At 52.1% G+C, this 18099-nt stretch overlaps 3 protein-coding genes across 3 annotated transcripts; 2 read left to right on the top strand and 1 right to left on the bottom strand.

The window, feature by feature from the left end:
- Window positions 1-1042: 1042 nt before the first annotated feature.
- Window positions 1043-8459, top strand: CORC01_09941 (THO complex subunit 2; the record flags this gene model as incomplete). The annotated part of the gene is made up of 3 exons (XM_022621570.1): window positions 1043-5602; window positions 5654-5742; window positions 5798-8459. The coding sequence occupies 3 exons, from the start codon at window positions 1043-1045 to the stop codon at window positions 8457-8459; spliced, it is 7311 nt and encodes a 2436-aa protein (XP_022471886.1).
- Window positions 8460-10739: 2280 nt separating this feature from the next.
- Window positions 10740-11393, top strand: CORC01_09940 (uncharacterized protein; the record flags this gene model as incomplete). The annotated part of the gene is made up of 2 exons (XM_022621569.1): window positions 10740-11022; window positions 11140-11393. 2 exons carry the CDS (start codon window positions 10740-10742, stop codon window positions 11391-11393), a joined length of 537 nt encoding a protein of 178 aa, XP_022471885.1.
- Window positions 11394-12557: 1164 nt separating this feature from the next.
- On the bottom strand, window positions 12558-13652 carry CORC01_09939 (uncharacterized protein; the record flags this gene model as incomplete). The annotated part of the gene is made up of 1 exon (XM_022621568.1): window positions 12558-13652. The coding sequence occupies one exon, from the start codon at window positions 13650-13652 to the stop codon at window positions 12558-12560; it is 1095 nt and encodes a 364-aa protein (XP_022471884.1).
- Between the last annotated feature and the right edge of the window lie 4447 nt (window positions 13653-18099).

Genomic DNA, 18099 nt, shown 5'->3' with positions numbered 1-18099 from the left:
GGTAATGCCATTCTCAGGAGAGGAATCAGACTGACCGTACTTCGGCTGAGCGCCGCTCTGTAAATTTTGTGCAGCCATCCCGATCTCGGAATGAACGAGGAGCAGCGTAACCGTTGCGAATTGGCGGCTTAGCGTCCTCAATTGAAGATGCAAACTGGCCTTGAACCAGGGAGAGCAAGGATTAAGTTGCTGGGAGTGAAGCCCCTCCGCGATGGCGAGATATGCGAGATGTATGAAGAATCTGGGGATTTCGCTTACTCCATGTGACTGTATGGCTGGTCAACGTTCAATGAGGGCAGCCAAAGATTTGCACCGAAAATGGCGTAATTACCTACTATTGTACTGGCAGCCATGCCGGTAATTACCTTAGTCCCAGGCGTTATTTCCACGACGAATCATCGGCTGCGCGGGGACGATGAGTCAGCCAGGAACCGGTCAATTGGAAGTCAGACAGCTGGCAGGTCTCCAGAAGCGGGACGCTATCATAATAACCCCCATGCATTCTCCAGTGCCTTACCAAACCAATATCCTTATATAAGGTGAAGTACCTGCCCCCAGCGGGTATATGCCCCACAAAAGCTAGGTACTCAAGTACTTTCCACCTCACAGCCTTGCCTTCCATGAGGCTGCTACCCGTTTGCAGTGGATCTGAAGCTCGCTCTGGGGTTGCAACTGCGTGTTCACGCGAGAAATAGTCCATCGTCACCTTTTTTGTCGCCAACCCCAGAAATCTCCAACTTTGGAGCGCGACTCTTCTTCGTAACCACAACAGCTCTACTTCTTCTCGCCAAGCAAATTGCTTGACACAACCGATTGTACCGGCTATTTTTTTTATCTTCCTTTGTGCACGGCATTCCCTAAACAAGCTCCACGCGACAAGCTCTCGATCCTTTCTACCGTGAGGCATCTCTTCCCTTCCCCCAACGCGCGCGCGCAAATGAATCGTCTGTACTTTTGCTGACTACGACTATCTTTAGACAGATCTCATCGAGATAACGCGATTACCCAATGATACCTTGAAGAAACCCGCGACGAGAGCACGATGCCTCCTAAGCGCAAGGCTCGTGGTGGCCCTGCTGGCGAAGGCAGCAGACCCTCACCCCATCGACCCGGAGACATGCCGCTGGGCCAGCGTGAACGAGATTTTTCAGAGGGAGGAGGTAGAGGTGGCCGCGGTGGCAGAAACACTAGAAGAAACGATCGCCGAGGTTCCGCACAGGGACAGTCAACACAGTCTGGTACCCAGTCGGCAAGCGCTTCCCGCGTCACGTCCCCGACTGTTCCTCGCCCGCCCTCTACGCCGTCGCAATCGCAACATCCCGCACCGATAGCGACAGAACCAGCGTCTGCGCCTACTTCGCATCTACCCTCTCCGGTTCCGACAAGCTATTGTTATGAACACATCACTGATGATGTGATTGCTTCCTGGTTGGGCGGCAGCAAGCAGACCCTAGTTGAACATGCAGTCAGCTCACGGTCGGATGTAGACATCGAGGAGCTGACCTCCATCTACCAAGAGTTCATTCATGCTGTCATCGAAGGGCGGCTGTCGCCCGTTGACGCTGGCGCCTGCATGAAAGAGATACTCGGCTCGGAATCGCAGGAAATGATTAAGGAGTCTTTCTCGTTCGAGCCTCACACCCTCTTCCTCGATACCTTGTCCATCATCTTTGACAACGATCGAGACCTTTTCCGACCACACCTCCGCGACTTTATCCAAGCCACAGGTGTCTCATCAGAACTTGTGCGCCAAACTCTAGATGCTCAGCTTCTCCAAGATCTGGGCATGATCCGCGAGACGTTCGTAAAACTTGGCATCAGACATGCGACAAATCTTTTATACCGACAAGCAAACTACAACCTACTTCGCGAAGAGAGCGAAGGCTACTCCAAGCTTATGACTGAGCTCTTCACAACCAGCAGCTCAGAGCCCCCGTCTGCCGAAACGGCCCACGCAGCCTTCGAACGTCTGAAGGGCCTCATCGGAACTTTCGATCTTGATGTTGGAAGAGTACTCGACGTTACACTTGACGTCTTTGCCGCAGTCCTCATTAAACAATTTCGATTCTTCATCAAGCTTCTCAGAGTCAGCTCTTGGTGGCCTCGCAATCAAAACCCTGCTTCATCGATATACGCAGGTGGCCTACCTCCATGGGCTTTACCCGACTCCTCGCACTGGATGACCAGCCAAGAAGTCGAACTTGAGACTGCTGAGCTGAGGCGTCAGCGCGATGTCGAGTTCTGGGACAGCGCTCGTGAGCTTCACATGGATGCATTCTTTCAGCTCGGAGGAAGACAAGTCACAGAAGCGCACCTCAAGTTGCTTGAAGAATCCGAATCTGCATCCGAAGCCGAAGTCAATGCTGCTTCCGCCTGGATGAAGCTGACAAAGACACTTCCACCCCAGGGAAACCGTACCGCTGCTCAGCTGCTAGGTTTCAAGCTGAGATTCTACGCCTCCGACGCCAGAGATCCCGACGATGTTCTGCCGGCAAACCTGCTTTACCTTGTCGCGCTTCTGGTCAAGGTCGGCTTCATGTCCCTGGTCGACATCTACCCCCATCTTTGGCCTCTCGATGCGGAGATGGACACGATGAGAGAAAAGAAGATGAAGGAACTAGAGGAAAAGGAGAGACAAAGCCGACCTGGAGTCGCGCAAAACGCCCTACTAATGGCAGGTGCCTTACCCGATGACAGCGCACCGCCCCCAACGACTCGCATTCGAGTCGTCGCTGGAAAGGCAGAAGTGGACTCCAAGGCCGAAGCTAGTACGGATGAGAAAGAAAAGCTGCCAGAGCCCATGGAGCAGAAGGCAGCTTTGCTCATTTGTCTTTTAAGCATTGGCGCCATTCCGGAATCCCTTTTCATTCTCGGCCGTTTCCCTTGGCTACCAGAAGCCTACCCTGAGGTTCTCGACAGAATTCACCGCATCCTGAACCACAGTGTCGAGAAGGTGTACCAAGAAAGTCGGCCTGCTCCCGTCGGCTCAGTCGAGGCTACTTCGAAACCGATTGCCGATATTGACCAGAGTGGTGTACCCAAGGGGTCCGTGAAGCTTACCATAATGCCAGCCAAGAAGTCCATGAAATGGCCCTTCCCCGACGGGTTCGACGGCAGAGATCAGCACTACAGATTCTACTGGGACGAATGGGCAGACAATGTCCCAGTCTGCCAGACTGTCGAAGATATTTTCACGCTATGCGACACGTTCCTAAATCTTTCCGGCGTAAGCATCGGCAAAGACCCTGCGTTGCTGGCAAAGTTTGTCAGCATCGGGGCGAAGAGCTTGGCGGAGGACCGCTCCCAGCACAACATGGACCGGTGGCAGGACCTCTTGCGGCGCATTCTGGTTCCTGCTCTCAGCATGACCAACGCCAACGCGGCTATCGTCAATTCTGTATGGGACCTGCTCAAGCTGTACCCCGTCACAACCCGATATTCCATCTACGCCGAGTGGTTTGAAGGCCAGGTTTCCCGATTGCCGGCAATGAAAGCAGCCTTCACTCGTACTCGCGTGGAAACCAGAGGTGTGATGAAGCGTATTTCTCTCACGAATCTTAGCGAGATGGCCAAGTCGCTAGCCAAGACCAGCTACTCTTCGCCAGGCATTGTTTTCAAGGAGGCTCTAGGCCAAATCGAGGCCTACGCCAACCTCATCGAAGCCTTTGTCGAGTGCGCCAAATACTTCACCGACTTGGCGTACGATGTTCTGATATGGTCTCTCGTGAGCTCAATGGGCGGAAAGCGAAGTCGTACACAGGAATCATCCATCCTGCTGACCAGCAAATGGCTTCAAGCACTTTCCAAATTTGCCGGCAAAGTCTTCAAGCGATACTCCATTCTAGACTCGACTCCAATCCTTCAATACGTAAACGACCAACTCTACCAGGGTAATTCGACTGACTTGATTATTCTCAAAGAGCTCGTCTCATCAATGGGAGGTGTGGTGCAAGTTTTAGACTTTACCGACGACCAAATTTTGGCCATGTCTGGAGGTGAAGTGCTGCGGCGCCAGACATTGCTCAGTCTCCAGGACAAGCGGTTTGAATCGAGTCGTAGCGCCAAGCGTCTCATGCAGTCTCTTGTTGACTCGAAACTTGCTGGACGCCTGCTCATCAATGTTGCCCAATACCGACAAGCCGCCATCTTCAAGCTTCCGGACGACGAAGCGCACATCAAGTACATTGGCTCGGTCATCGATGACAGCCATCAGATCTTGGTTCAATATCTTGATCTCCTGCGGACCAATCTTGAACCTCACGAGTTCGATGCGCTGGTGCCTGCCATTACCAATCTCATGGACGAGTTTGGCCTCGACGCAAGCCTGGCGTTCCTGATTGGTCGAGAGGGTGTCGCTCATTACATGTTCGCAAAAAAGCAAGACTCGTTGATCACTGCTGACTCCGACGGCGACGTATCAATGGCCCAAGACGTTTCCGAAGCAAAAGAAGCCACTGGAGAGCCGCCTGAGGCGGAGGACAAGACATTGACGCCAGCGGAGGTTCGAGAGAAAGCAAAGAAGGACGCTGGACGCCAGATTCACGAGGCTCTCGATCCCATCGTTACGTCAATGAAGTCTATAACGCCAGGTTCTTCTTGGGCCAAGCTCAGTGCAGAGTTCTATGTTTTATTCTGGGCTCTCCAGCTTGGTGACATTGAAGTCCCCGCCGCCAGTTACAACAACGCTCACAAGAGACTCTCGAACCTGAAGAAGGATCTTGACAGGGATCGCTCTGACATGAGTCGCAGCGGCATCAACAAGAAAGAAGCTAAAAAGGCCGAGCTCTTAAAGATCAGCAACGAGCTGCCTAAAGAGGCAGATTCCCAGATGAAGCGGGCGCGCGTCGTCAGAGATTACATGTCGGAGCACATGGAAACATGGTTCACAGGTTCAGCAGCGAAGTTGAACGGCGTCTCGGATGCGATCCTCGAGCAATGCTTGCTTCCTAGGCTGGTACTCTCGGCTAGTGACGCTGAGTACTGCTATGTGTTTATCAAGAAGCTCCACATGTTTGGCGCACCCAACTTCCGTCTTAAAGTGTTGTATGATAGGCTCTTCAACGTCAACCGGCTGCGGGCTATGATCTTCACTTGCACAGTCCGTGAGGCAGAGCATCTGGGCAGGTTCCTCAACTGCATCCTCAAAGACCTGTCAAGGTGGCATCGCGACACGAATGTTTACGATAGAGAAGCTGTCGGCAAGCGCAGCTTCTTCCTTGGGTTTGCCACCGAATTCGATGACAAGGGACAGCCATCATCTTATTATGATCATGCGCAATTCCGAGACATATTGTATGGATGGCACAGCAAGCTCAACTTGGCACTGAAGTCTTGTCTTGCCGGTATGGAGTGGATGCACATCCGTAACGCCATGACAGTTCTGAAGGCGGTTCTCGACCACTTCCCAGCCATCACTTTCATGGGTACACAATTCATCGATCAACTCAAGACAATCACAGATCGCGAGGCAGCTTCGAAGACCGCATCTGCTGGGGAGGAGGGACATCGTGTGGATCTTTCAGTTGCTGCGCAGGGTGCTCTATCGGAACTGCAGAGGAGGAAAGACAAATGGATCGTACCCGCCGGTTTCCGCCCTAATATGGTAAGAGAACCCGAAACCCGAGGATTCAGGATCATGCTAACGCATCTGAAGAATGGCCAAGCTCAAGGAAAGGCTAAGGACGAGTCTGCAACAAACAATTTGCGCCCGACCGCGACTGAATTCCAGCCTAAATCAGCCAGGTAGCTTCGCCTCCAGGACGCTTTCCCAAGACTCAACTAACATTTTGTTTCGCAGGACCGTGGCAGAGCAGGAAGACGGCGAAGTAAAAGACGGCGAAGTCAAGGACAGCAAAGATGTTGAATTCCGCTCAGCAGCACCCTCGGCGCCTGCGACGCTCACCCAAAAGGATCCTAACTTACCCCCCAAGCCATCCGCCTCCCAGCCAGACGCAGCGAAGGGGGGCTTCCCGCGTGTCGACCTCGGATCAGCTACCTCGAGCAAGCCGCCAACGCCAAAGCCATCGAACGCAACCCCAACGCCGACCAATGCGAACCACCGGGATGTGCCCAGGGCAACTCCTACACCCACAGGCCCAGACAGAAGTGCGCATAGTCTACCTAAACGACCAGACGTCCCTATGCCCGGCCATTACAGTCGTACTCATTTCACTCCTGACGCTTTGCCAGACCGGGCCCGAGACCAGAGAGACCCGCGGGAACCTCGCGGTCCCAGGGATACAAGAGAGCCTCGAGATACCAGAGACCATAGAGATTCCCGAGAGCCCTCTAGTAATCCAAGGTTCCCCGAGCCGTCACGTCCCGACCGCAGTCGAGACTTTTCTGGACAAGACAGACGGGGCCCAGATGCTGCGCCCAGAGAGCCTGGTCGCCTGTCCGAGAAAGATTGGCCCTCGAGACCGGACTCGCTGCCCCCTCGACGCGACCATGGGGCTCATGAGCGCGAAGGCCGTCCTTCCCGGGATAGAGTGCCCCCGACGAACGGGCGCATTTCTGAATCAGGCAGACTCTCAAGAGAACCTGTTGCCGCCACCCCACCACCCCAGTCTACTCAGAAGTCACCCGAGGATCCACCGGTCAATCCTGCCCGGCTGGCTTTGATCCAAGGAGACCAACCGGGCAGGTCTAATCGGTCAGACCGGACCCCTCGATTGTCAGAGACAGAACGGCGAAGCGGCCGGGGACCGCGTACTCAGGAGTCTCAACCCCAAGAGCAGCGGACTCCGGATTTACGTGCCCCGGATCCTGATCGTGCTGAAATGATCAATCCAGAACGAGCCGCTTTGATTGGTGAGCCACGAACAGAAGCGCCAGGCCGGCCGACACGGGATGAGGTTAGGGATCGGAGTATTCCACGAAGTCATTCGCCTAGGAGAAGCGGACGATTCAATCCAGAGTTACCAGTAGATCCTTTGAGAGATGACAGACATGGCCGCCCTCATCACTCGGATCATCGATCTTCTGGGAGAGAGACGCATGGGGAGCCTCCCGTCTACAACCCCAGGACAGAACGCACAGGCGAAAGGGACGGTGACCGGTCTGGCCCAGACAAAGGTAGAGAAGCATTCTTGGGTCCCAGCCGGAACTCGGAACCCGACCACAGCCGCACTGCTCAACAGGACCAGAATTATGGTCGGCTCAACCCAATCCAGTCAGTTCTTGCCCCTAATGAGGTTCCGCTGGGCCCCCGTGGTCGCGGCCGAGCGGCTGCCCGAGGTGGACCCGCGGCCGCCCCCAACTCACGATCCGATGGCCGCTTCCCGAATCCAGAGAGCCCGGCGGCGCCCGAGGAACGGCACCCACCCACAGGTCCGGCCTCAGGAAGGGGCCGTCGCAACCAGTACGAGCCTAATGCGTCCGTCAACTCTCCGTCTGCGATGACGCCGACACCAGCAGCACACCCTGACCGAACACGTGCCATAAACTCGGGTCCGGCAGGCTCACCCGCTCCAGCCTCGGGAGGGCCTACCTTGGCTCCCGGAATTCACCCTGATCGGCTGGCACAGATCGCTCCACCTCCCCCTCCGCCTCCAGGACAGCCACCGAGCCACGGTCATTCTCGGCCACCTCTTCCCCCTATACATACACCAGATCGCCCGTCGGGAAGTCAAGGTAGCAACAGCCGAACGCCGACAGGCAATTTCCCAGCATCTGCCGATGGTGTGCCTTCTGGGCCATCGTCGAATGATCGAGGTCGTAGTGGCGGCAGCCGTAGACAGCTTGCGGGTATTAACAGCACGTTACAGCAAGCACAAGCCAATATGCCAGAAACCAACCGGGGTACTAGTATCCGCGGGCGTGGGGCTGCCAGAGGTAGTATCGCTGGCTCCGATGCTCAAGTCCTGACAGGTGCATCACCGGTGTCTACGCCAATCCAAGACCGTCCAGACCCTGTTCGACAAGACAGGGGCCAGACAAACGGCGAGGATCATTCACAGAACGAACACGACCGCAGTCGTCGCGAGCACCGTTCAGAGCGTGGCCGGCATTCAAGACGTAGCAGTCGGGAACGAGAGCGCAGTCCTGGTCGCGAAAGGGAGGGCAAGGAGCCTCGTGAGCACAGGGAGAGAAGGTCTGGGGCTCAGGGCCAGTCATCCACTAGTCGAGACGAACGTGAACCCCGTCGCTCTGGCCGAGAGCCGTCTAGCAGTACCAGGGAATCGCACGCGAACCCTGCCCACGGTAGTGGCCGGGAGAACACGGGAAGCAGCCGCGAGCCTCGCCATCGCAACGATCGTGCCGATGGTGGACGTGGAGACGGAGCTGCGGGACCAAGAAATGAAGAATGGGCCGGAAATCCGCGGGGCGGTCCAAGAGGAGGACCTCGAGAGGGAGGTCTAAGACCGAATGACGACCGACGCGAAGATCGGGGCCGAAAGCGTAGAAGTGAAGACGCCGCCGGTTTTTCGAACGACCGAGAAAAGAGGCAGAGACGCTAGGAACCGCTATTCCACTGAGGGACTGAAGGCAAGCGAAGTCAACCTGAGGGGCAAAGCGATGTCGTACAGAAGATGCCACGGGTCTACGCACGACAACTCGCATGGAATGGACGAGAGAAGAACCATATCATCCGACGAAAGAAGAATATTCATTACCACTATCTTACAATTGCTTCTATTATTTACAAGTACTGCATGGGAGGGTTGTGCGACCCCAGTGGTCCACAGGAAGGGAAACCGAATTCAATATCAGATACACACACAAAACAATCCACTCTGTATCAAAAAAACAAAGACAACTTCGTTCAGGACCAAAAAGGAACATCATCGGCATTGTATGAAGGCAAAAAACACAGAATGATGCCCCATATTCGGATGGGCCTGCCGCAGCACTTTAGACATTGTGTGGCCACATAGCCAGCGCACGTAATGATTACACCATCGACACTGAAGCATTTTCTATTCTATGATACCCCCCACGTCACTTTTCCTTCAAGTACAGCGCAGGGCCCCTGTTTAGACAAAGGGGGCCCGGCGCCGGCAACAGACGGCAAACCGCGAAACTCCCACCTCATACACGCTGGGGCGGCGTACCTGTAACATCAGCCCTTTGGGCACAATTTCAAAGGAAGGATAGGAAGAACAGAGGTAAAAGGTGCGGGGAATGGGGGATTGGGGTCGGGGAAAAGAAAGGTTGTATGAGTGTACGAGATGTCAGATTAGAGCGAGCCGTAGCATTTTTGGGCCATTGGCGTTCAGGTTGGTAGGACGAGGGCCTTGGCATGTCAAGGGGCTCGGGCTGGGATTAAGGTCGGGCTCGAGACCTTCATTAGACTTGCCTAATCTGATTATCTTGACTACTTATGGACTCAACTTATAACTGTGATTGAGGTCTGTTTTACTCGATATTGTGTAGCCATTGACTACAATGTGAGAAGAACACAGTCATTGGACCGCCTTATATGGAGGCCTTTGGATCGGTTGGAAGAGCTGCGGTAGGACGTGAGAGGGAACGTCGTCGGTCCTCAACCCCTCCCCCTTTCTTTCAGACCTGCACTCGCGGGGACCGTAAAACAGCTTTCAGTTTGGCACTTGGGATCGATTTCACCCCGTTATTTAAGGCTATAAACCAGATGCCTCCTCATGCCAACCATGTTCCCATACCAAGAACCACATTCGACGATGTCAATCGAGCCTGCAAGGAAAGGGCAGCTTGAAGTCCAACGTGCCAATCGCCCCCACAACTTGTGGGGAGCAGACTGGCGCAGTGCATCCGGTACCGTGGGAAAGCCGAGAGACTCTAGGTTGGCACGAAGGGCTACGCGCCAAGACTCAATGTCAAGGAAGCAGGTGACGTTGAGCTCACCTTTGCAACATCAGATGCTGGGGAAAGTTGGCGGATCAAGCAAGGGTCGACACTGCAAGCTGGGGGCCATGGGGCCACCGGAAATTAAGGTGCGCGACCCTTGAGTCAGTTCGTTTGACATGCCAGCAGTGGCTCACTGAGATAAAAATAAAACCGGTCAGTTGAGTTTAAATGAGGAAGGCTGATTGCCTGAAAGCCCTGGAGACGCCGATCAACTATAATATAGTACGACCAAATTCGTCATACAGTAGAAAAATCATTCCTGCGTGAGAGAGAGAGCTAGCTACCTCTGCGTCCACCCTGCTGCACGTGTCTCGTGCATGACCTACCTTATCTTTGAGTTTATCTCATTATGGACAAGGTACGGATACTCCGTACAAGAACCTGGGAAACGATCGTGCAAATTTGTATGCTCAACATGGCGGACCATTGTCTAGTTGGCGACGCTGTTGAGTATGGACTTCTAGAGATGCAGAAGATATCTTGTATCCCACCCATAATTGCAAACGGTCAACAGGCGCTTGACATCGTTCGAATTCTTTCGCTTCTATCCTATGTGCTAAGTACTGACACGAGATATGGCAGCACAGGCTTTGGTGTGCAGTGAAATTACAGATGGATCTACTCTTTACTTCTCAGTCCATGAAAGGTCTTGGCGCCCAATGGATCATAGTCTCCATCTCTCGGTCTTCTCCGAGCCCAGTTCCTTTGGCTTGACATCGTATGCATTTGTTGTATTATTATAAATGAATGTCTGCCAGTATGTGAATGAATGCAATTGTCGCTTCATCCAAGCCACTTTTCAGTCTTTACCAGCAATACTGCCAACGGCATCCAGTCCTTACCTGACAACTATCAAACTAGACCTTTGCGCAGACTCTTTCCTAAAAGCGCACAAGTAAAAGCTCGCAAACATGCAGCCCACCCAACTCTTCTCCGCCATTGCGCTCATGGCTTCTGCCGTCGTCGTCGACGCCAATCCGACCCCGGTGCTCGAGGCCGGCGGAACGGGACTGGAGCGCCGCGTGCCCAAGACCTCGGGTGCTGAGTGCATTAAGGCGCCGCTAAGTGACGATAAGGACCACTCCTATTACACCATCACTATCGACACCGACGTCAAGGCCGCCGCGGCGAAAGCAGGCCTCTCTAAGATTGGTATCCGTCAACACTGCGCTTCCAACGGCGGTTTGTTTGGAAGTAAGTAGAACCCCTTCCTCTTCCCCAGCTACCCAATTACCCTACGATCATCCCCCGTCCCCGAGTCCCAACGTCATGAACCATGTCATGAACCAAGTCTCTAACATGATCCGACAGTATTTGCGCAAAACACTGAAAACTGGGGCTTCGTCACCATCGACAAGTCCGGCGCTAACCAGCAGTACAACATCACGGTCGACCGGTGCAAGAAGAAAAACGACCGCCATGTCTGGAGTTACAACGTCTGGTTGTGCGACGACAAGACCTACTGCGGAACCAACAACTGCGGACTGGACCGCGAGATCTGCCCAGAGAAGAAGACAAAGGCGGTCAATCTGACCGACCCCGACCCGTGGACCTGCGCTGTTTAAGTTGGGATGGGTGCTGCGGATGGCTGAGAAAAAAGACGACCAAAAATCGGCCATCGTCACTCAAACTCGCAATCCGGAAATCAAATTACCTTAACGTAGAATGAATGAATGTACACAACATAATGACTTGATTCCTAGCCATCTGTCGTATCCAGAGCCCGTTTCAATGACGGAGGCTCCCTCGTCCCGTCGTTGCTTAGGCTGTGATCATCGGTGGCTGTACCGCTTCATGAACCTTTAACTGCGCCCACCAACCCCCCCATGTGGAGAACACAAGATGCGTTTAGCCTTCCTTTGGAACCTTTGGAAGAGTATCACAAAGCGATGGATCAAATGAGAGGCAAGTATGGTAGAAAGTGGCTTGATTCAGCTACAAGAAGCTCCCACAAGCGGCACTCTTTGTGTACGTCGTACGGAGCGAGCCTACGGAACGCTCGTTCCGTGGTAAGTGGTCTCATACGGCAGTAGGCGAGGCCGCGCCACGTGTGACGCTGTGACAAGAAGGGTATCACACCTTTAGAGGTTTCAATCGAGGAACATATAAATTTCTTCAGGATAACCTCTCCAATTGATCAACTTGGCTGCTAGATTAGCTAGCTGGTCCACTCCTCCGATGGGCTGGGTGATGGGAGCATGCTGTAAAATCCTGTGTCTTTGGGCTGACTTCGAGGGTCAGTCTCCAGTCTTCTGTTTTTGGGTCCAAGACAGCTCTGGGTCTTGCAATATCGAACAAGTTCAAGAGCTCGATGGCTTCGCGGCTTACAAGTTTCTGGCTGCACGATTAGATAGTGTATTATGCCATTGAAATCCTTCCTTGCGTGTTCTTACGGTATGCCATGGATCAGTGACTACTTTACTGTGGGCGTCATTGACCACCGGAACGCTTCTAATTTAATTCAATCCGACTTCACTAGATGCGCAGTGCAACTTTCTTTCTTCTGCTCTGCAGAGCGGTGTCCCTCGTCTTCTAATTCACAGTCTATCCTACCATTGCTGTAGAACACGGTCATGTTCGGGGAAAGCCCCAGAACATTGTGGATTGAAGATCGTGTTAACAGCTTTAATTGAATTCTGTGCCCTTGTCATGGCTGATTCATCCTTTGGGATGTAGTATTGAATTTCTGCTTTTTTTTCTTACCATCACTACTCTTGAGCTCCCACCTATTATGTCTCTTCCGATTCTGACTCTTCCCAATATGTCTCCATGGCCGATGTGATATTCCTCTGCACCCTCCCAGCCTCCAAAGTATAGTGTGTCTTCCCCAGCATGTCCAGCCAGCTAGCCATTTCCTTTCCTCGATCGTCCTCGCCCAACCCAGCGAAATGGATCAAAAAGTCGCCTCGTCTCGTCTGCCATTCCGAGAGCCCATTTTCGTCATTCCCCTCGAGGTACGCCTCAGCCTTGACGCTGCCGGGATACGAGTTGAACCAGTGCTGAGGCATCATCCGCACCCCCTTGTTGAACCTCTTCTCCTTTATAAGGATCTCCATGGCGCTTTGCTCGGTGAAGCGGAGCTCCGTGCCGGGCCTAAAATGCCGAAAGGCCAGGATGGCGCTGAAGAGCTCGATGGCCCACTGACTGACGCGTAGCAAAAATACCCCGTTATTGAGCCCGTTCCAGTCGTCCGCTGCCACAAGGTGCACGTCGTCGTCTTTCGGTACCGCTCCGTGGGCCGCCGCGCCGCTAGTGGCTTCGTTGACAATGCGGTGTGGGAGGAAGCTCGATATCGGTCGGCACTGGTCGAGGATGATTGTGTCGCGGTCCGCCCAGAAGAGCCATTCCGTTCGTTCTTCGGGTGGTTTAAGCATCTCGTCGAGTAGGAGGGACAGCAAATAGGCCGGTTTGTTCCACAGGTCGTCTACGATTGGTGTACACATAACTTCGAGCCCGGCGCCGTGGAGGGTTGTGTGCAGGACGTGGGACTGCAGAGCATTCTGGTAATGCTCTTGGATCTTGCCAAATTGTGCCGTCACAGTGGTAATGCGAATGTGGGATTTCGGGTCGCGAGGCGCAGGCTGACATGATGACTGTAAAAGGTGAAGGGTTTGCGAAAGGTTAGGAGAAAGTTGCGGTAGACAGTTGGTTTCTCTTTGAGATCGAAGAGGTGCGGCGGCGGTGGCATGTTCAACATGCGCGGTTAAAGCAACATCGTAATAGAGAAACAGTGTACGAATAGAAGTAAGGAGAACAACAACGGCAAGAAGACTCTTGATGAAGATGGGTGACAAAATAAAGGGAAGAAGTTTTGGCTGATACATGGTGAGAAAGGAGAGCATAGTGAATGTTGCTCTTGGTGTGGAAATCGTTGTGTTTGAATCTTCTCTACTTTATATTACAGCATCAAAGTCTTCGTCACGATGGACCCTCGACCCCTGTGAGGTAGACTCATTTCCTTGACATCACAAAATGGCGTCTTCGACTATGCCTGAATTAGAACTCGTGTTCTGGACACCAACACGGCCATCCGCCGAGGGGTTCTCCACGAGAGCGCCCTTCGTGGCTTTGTAGCGTATGGGTTGGACAACTCAGCGGCCCCAGTGCCCATGATTTCCCGCCTATGATAAGTACAGGCATCGTGAAACTAGCACTTTGGGTGAATCTGAGGGTCCATCCCTATCATCGCCCCGTTGAAACCGAACCCAATGAGCATACGCCTATTTTCTGGGCCATAAATAACCGTAAATCCCTTCCATATTCCTTCGTGTGCCACTCCTTGCCCCATGAACACACGTGTTGCAAGGGCCCGGTGGGAGGGATAAGAACACTCCAGGACATTTGCTTCGGATGGCGCCGAATTGACTTCTGAGTGGGCTATTCGCACGAGTCCTTTCCCTATCCGGGGAATTCTTCGCTCGACATGGGGTCTCCCGCCAGCTGTGGACGGATATACTGAACGGAATGGAGAAGGCGGAGCAGGAACTTCATTAAGAATAGACTACGGACCTTGTACGTCAAATCAGACAGATGCCCGGGTTTTGGGGGAAAGGTGCGCCATTCAAATTTCGGGTTAGGTTGATAACATAACACGAAGTATACCCAACCCTGTACACGCGGCTCGTGTGGCTTAGCCTGAGGCTGCGAAAAGCCTCCCGTTACGATTCTACGTGGTCACAGCGCGACCCATAAATCTAGTCAACTTCGTTCACGGTGTTGTAGTCTTTTAATCTTGATCTCTTTATTACTCAAAGAGCCATTCAATTCCTAACAAAAAAAAAAAAAAAACAGCTGACAATGAAGAGAAAGAAATTTTCTTCAAGCTGAGAATCATCGCAAATGATTGCGTGACTAACCGAGCAACTCGTACCCCATGTCCCCACATCATTGGCAAGGAAACATCGGTAAGGAGAGTTCTTAAACTGCTGCCTAGAGTACGAGAAAAATTATATTACAGCTAGTTTTCCAAATGGGGCAGTTGACTTGGTAGGACCATAGCGTACTGGGAAGGCTAGTCTAAGGAACTTTCCGGAAACCGAAATCCGAACCGCGAAAATTGAAAGGCGGGAATCAACGTGGGCAGGTTCCGGGGCAAATAATGGTCATTCAAGCGACCAAGGACAAATTTAGCTCGCGTACATCTAGCATACATGGCAAAGAAGGGTGGATTCCGCTGTGCGTAGTCGCTTGAGATGAAAAAGCCTCGGAACTCCCCTGTCGCAAGCTGGGAGGGGTGAAGTACATGGGAATGTAGATGCCAGTAGGAAATCAGCTTCAACATTGTATCACTGCATCCAAGCCAAGACAAGTTCCCTACAGCACTACTACTGCTTGGTTTTTTCAAAAAAATAAAAAAATAAAAAAAGAGGAAAGAATAGAGCTGTGTATGCTAACAACAAGATCAGTTGGGCCGCGGGACCCCCGCCCAAAGATCATCAAGTTCTGCTGAGACGTGCTGCGTTGCTCACATTAACAAGGTTCAGCTTGATTTAACGGTGGCGACCTTCATTTCAATCCTCAAAGCTACGAGATCAATTTCCTGGTTTTTAACTCCCGATCATTCTTTGGCTTGTCGAGAGTCAAAGTAGTTTCTCCTCGGATCAAGAGAATGGCAGTTGCCAATTTGTGTCGGAGAATGTGCAGAATGAACTTTGCCGCAAGCCTCGGAAGCCGGCAAAATCCCGGCGCCTTCGTACTCTGATTCACTGTTCTTGCGTATTGCTATTGGGTAAGTACCTAGCTGTCTGAAGGGGGCTATCAAGTTGTTGACGATGGTCCGCTATCCTCCCAATGCTATCACCTCATTTGTCAAGTTATCATCAATACGTACCGAATGGTTGAACGCTTCTCCCGACTCAAAGATTGGATTCATTGTGTACTAATTGAAGTGATCGAAAATCAACAATTAGGTTTATCGAGTATTCCGAGCCGCAAAACAAACGCAAGAGGCGTCATTATCACCCAGTCGCCTTTCTCCACCTTTGATGCAGCTTCCTAGCAGACTCAGCTTCCAGTGTTTCAACCCACATTGACCTCAACCGTTACTCTTTTCTTTTTCTTGTAATGTTCACTCTCAATGAGAGCCTCGGTCTCTCTGCTTGAAAAAGGGCAATGCGGGAACTCAGAGTCAGGCTCAGACACAACACCCACAGCTCTGGCTCCTCGTTCAGGTCTGGATGGCAAGCCGCAGATATTGCAACGCTGCAACTGCCAGCCACCTGAGTCCCACCATGACGTAGACGGCGGAACCCAGACACCAGAAGAAACCGGACCAAGATTGTGCCTGCCACCATGACACAGAGGATGCCAATCGGTGACCACCCATACAAGACATTATTGGATAGCCGGCCTGCATTAGGAGGAGAAGCCCACTCCTCAATACTTACTAGGAGTGTGCTCTGCGAAATAAGCCAGTGTAGGCCACCGGATAACACAGTGAGAGGGAGAGAGAATTGACAAGGCCGTTGAAGAAATATGTCTGCCGTTGGCCGCCTTGCGAGGGGGAAGATACCCGTTGGCCCTTTTATTCTCTTCCAAACCGATCCCACTCGGACATAAGTGATATCTGCTTGGAAACAGGCCATTGTAGCTGAATTTTGTAAGCGACATGAAAACTTGTGTAGTGTTGGCAAGCAAACGCTAAGAACGAGGGTGTCGACCCCGTTGCTCAGCGTACCGATATCCATTATTGTTCCACCGTGTTCTTTCCAAGCCCACATTCATGACGCTCATCGCGCCCACGCCATGGTGATTGGCGCGCAACCACAAAAGTAACATACCGTGCCAGTGAGAATAGCTGCAAAGCATCTAAGGTAGTTCTAGCAGTCACCGTATGAGTAGAGATACACATTGAGGGAACGACTTCCGTAACTAAAGTGATTCCTCATCGACCAAGGTATCCTGCAGCGAATTTACGTCATGGTGTGGAGTGAAGTTCTTGTTGGTTGCAATTCCAGCCTGATTTCCTTGGGCCTGCCTTCGATGCAAGGGTCACAGTCTTCGTAGACCTATCCTCATCTGTCAGAACTGACTCTATAGCGTCGCCTATAGTCAAGATAGGTCTCTCACTGTTTCCGCACACAACAAAAAGCATCAAGATACTCTTGACTAGATTGATGACAGGAATAGTCCAGCATGGTCCGCTACTGAAAAGTAGCTTGCAATGCTCATTTGCTTCGCGGCTAATTATAGCATCCTCTTACCTCCATGCGGGCTCCCACTGTCCAGATGTCTTTGCTCTTGGTCTGTGGGATTTTCTCGGCACAAGAAGACTTCGTATACGGATATTGTGACGGCTCGCAAATCCATTCGAATGGTGCTTCCACCCTACTGTGAGTAGAATATTTGATGTTGACTACACCGGCGAAAGCCGTTCCATTATCCACAACAGGGGCCAACTCGCCTCGAGAAGACTGAAACATGTTTATATATCCACCAAGGCGTTCGCGGGTGTTGAGACAAATAAATCGCCTATGGGTAATGTCTGGGTCCGGGAGAAGCTTCTTCGGTAGGACTTCAATAGCAAGATTCAATTTTCCTCGACTGACTGAAATTGTCCGAGCTGGCTGCGAAAAGATAAAATATATTTGTGGACACCGAGGTAAACATAAATGAATTGAGGGTGCAGGACCTTCAGTTTCTAATCATGTTACACCTGCAAGGTACTCTATGGTTAATGTAAGGGAAATGAGGACGCTGCCAGGAGGAACCAGACTCTCTTTGAAAACTTCTGGGGCCCTTGCATTAGCAAAAGAAGACAGCATTGCCTGAAACACGTATCACGACTTACGTCTCACGACTCCGCGACATAGGCAGTCAAGTGGGTGACAAAAGATTTGCCGCTCAACCCATCCTGCCTTCTGTTTCCACCACCATAAATACCACCTCTAAGATTCTTTCAACTTTTATTTATAGCTCAAGCATAATTAATATACAATGGATTTTGATAACATGTATTTCAAATTATTAATGACTGTAGTAGTGGTGGTGTTGTAGGTGGAAAAAAGGGTGGTTAGGGTTTATTCGTGGCCGATTTCTTTTTGCCATGTGAATTAACCACATGGAATGGTACGGAGTAAATGTCCTGAACTCGTGCGGATACAAGGAAATTTATGAGACAGGCCTGCTGGCGACGGCGGTTTGACGTATTCACATGAGGAGTCTTGTGCGAAGGGTTGGTTAGAACTTGGCTCGCGTATGCGGGCAACAGAAACAACAAGCATAGCTACTCGACTGGATCATAGGTCCAACCGAAGGTTGTTCGTGCAACAG

This window comes from Colletotrichum orchidophilum, assembly GCF_001831195.1.
Source record: "Colletotrichum orchidophilum strain IMI 309357 chromosome Unknown Scaffold_94.1, whole genome shotgun sequence".
Taxonomy (NCBI): domain Eukaryota; kingdom Fungi; phylum Ascomycota; class Sordariomycetes; order Glomerellales; family Glomerellaceae; genus Colletotrichum; species Colletotrichum orchidophilum.
Note: the sequence above shows the minus strand (reverse complement) of the source record. Positions and strands in the feature narration are given on the sequence as shown.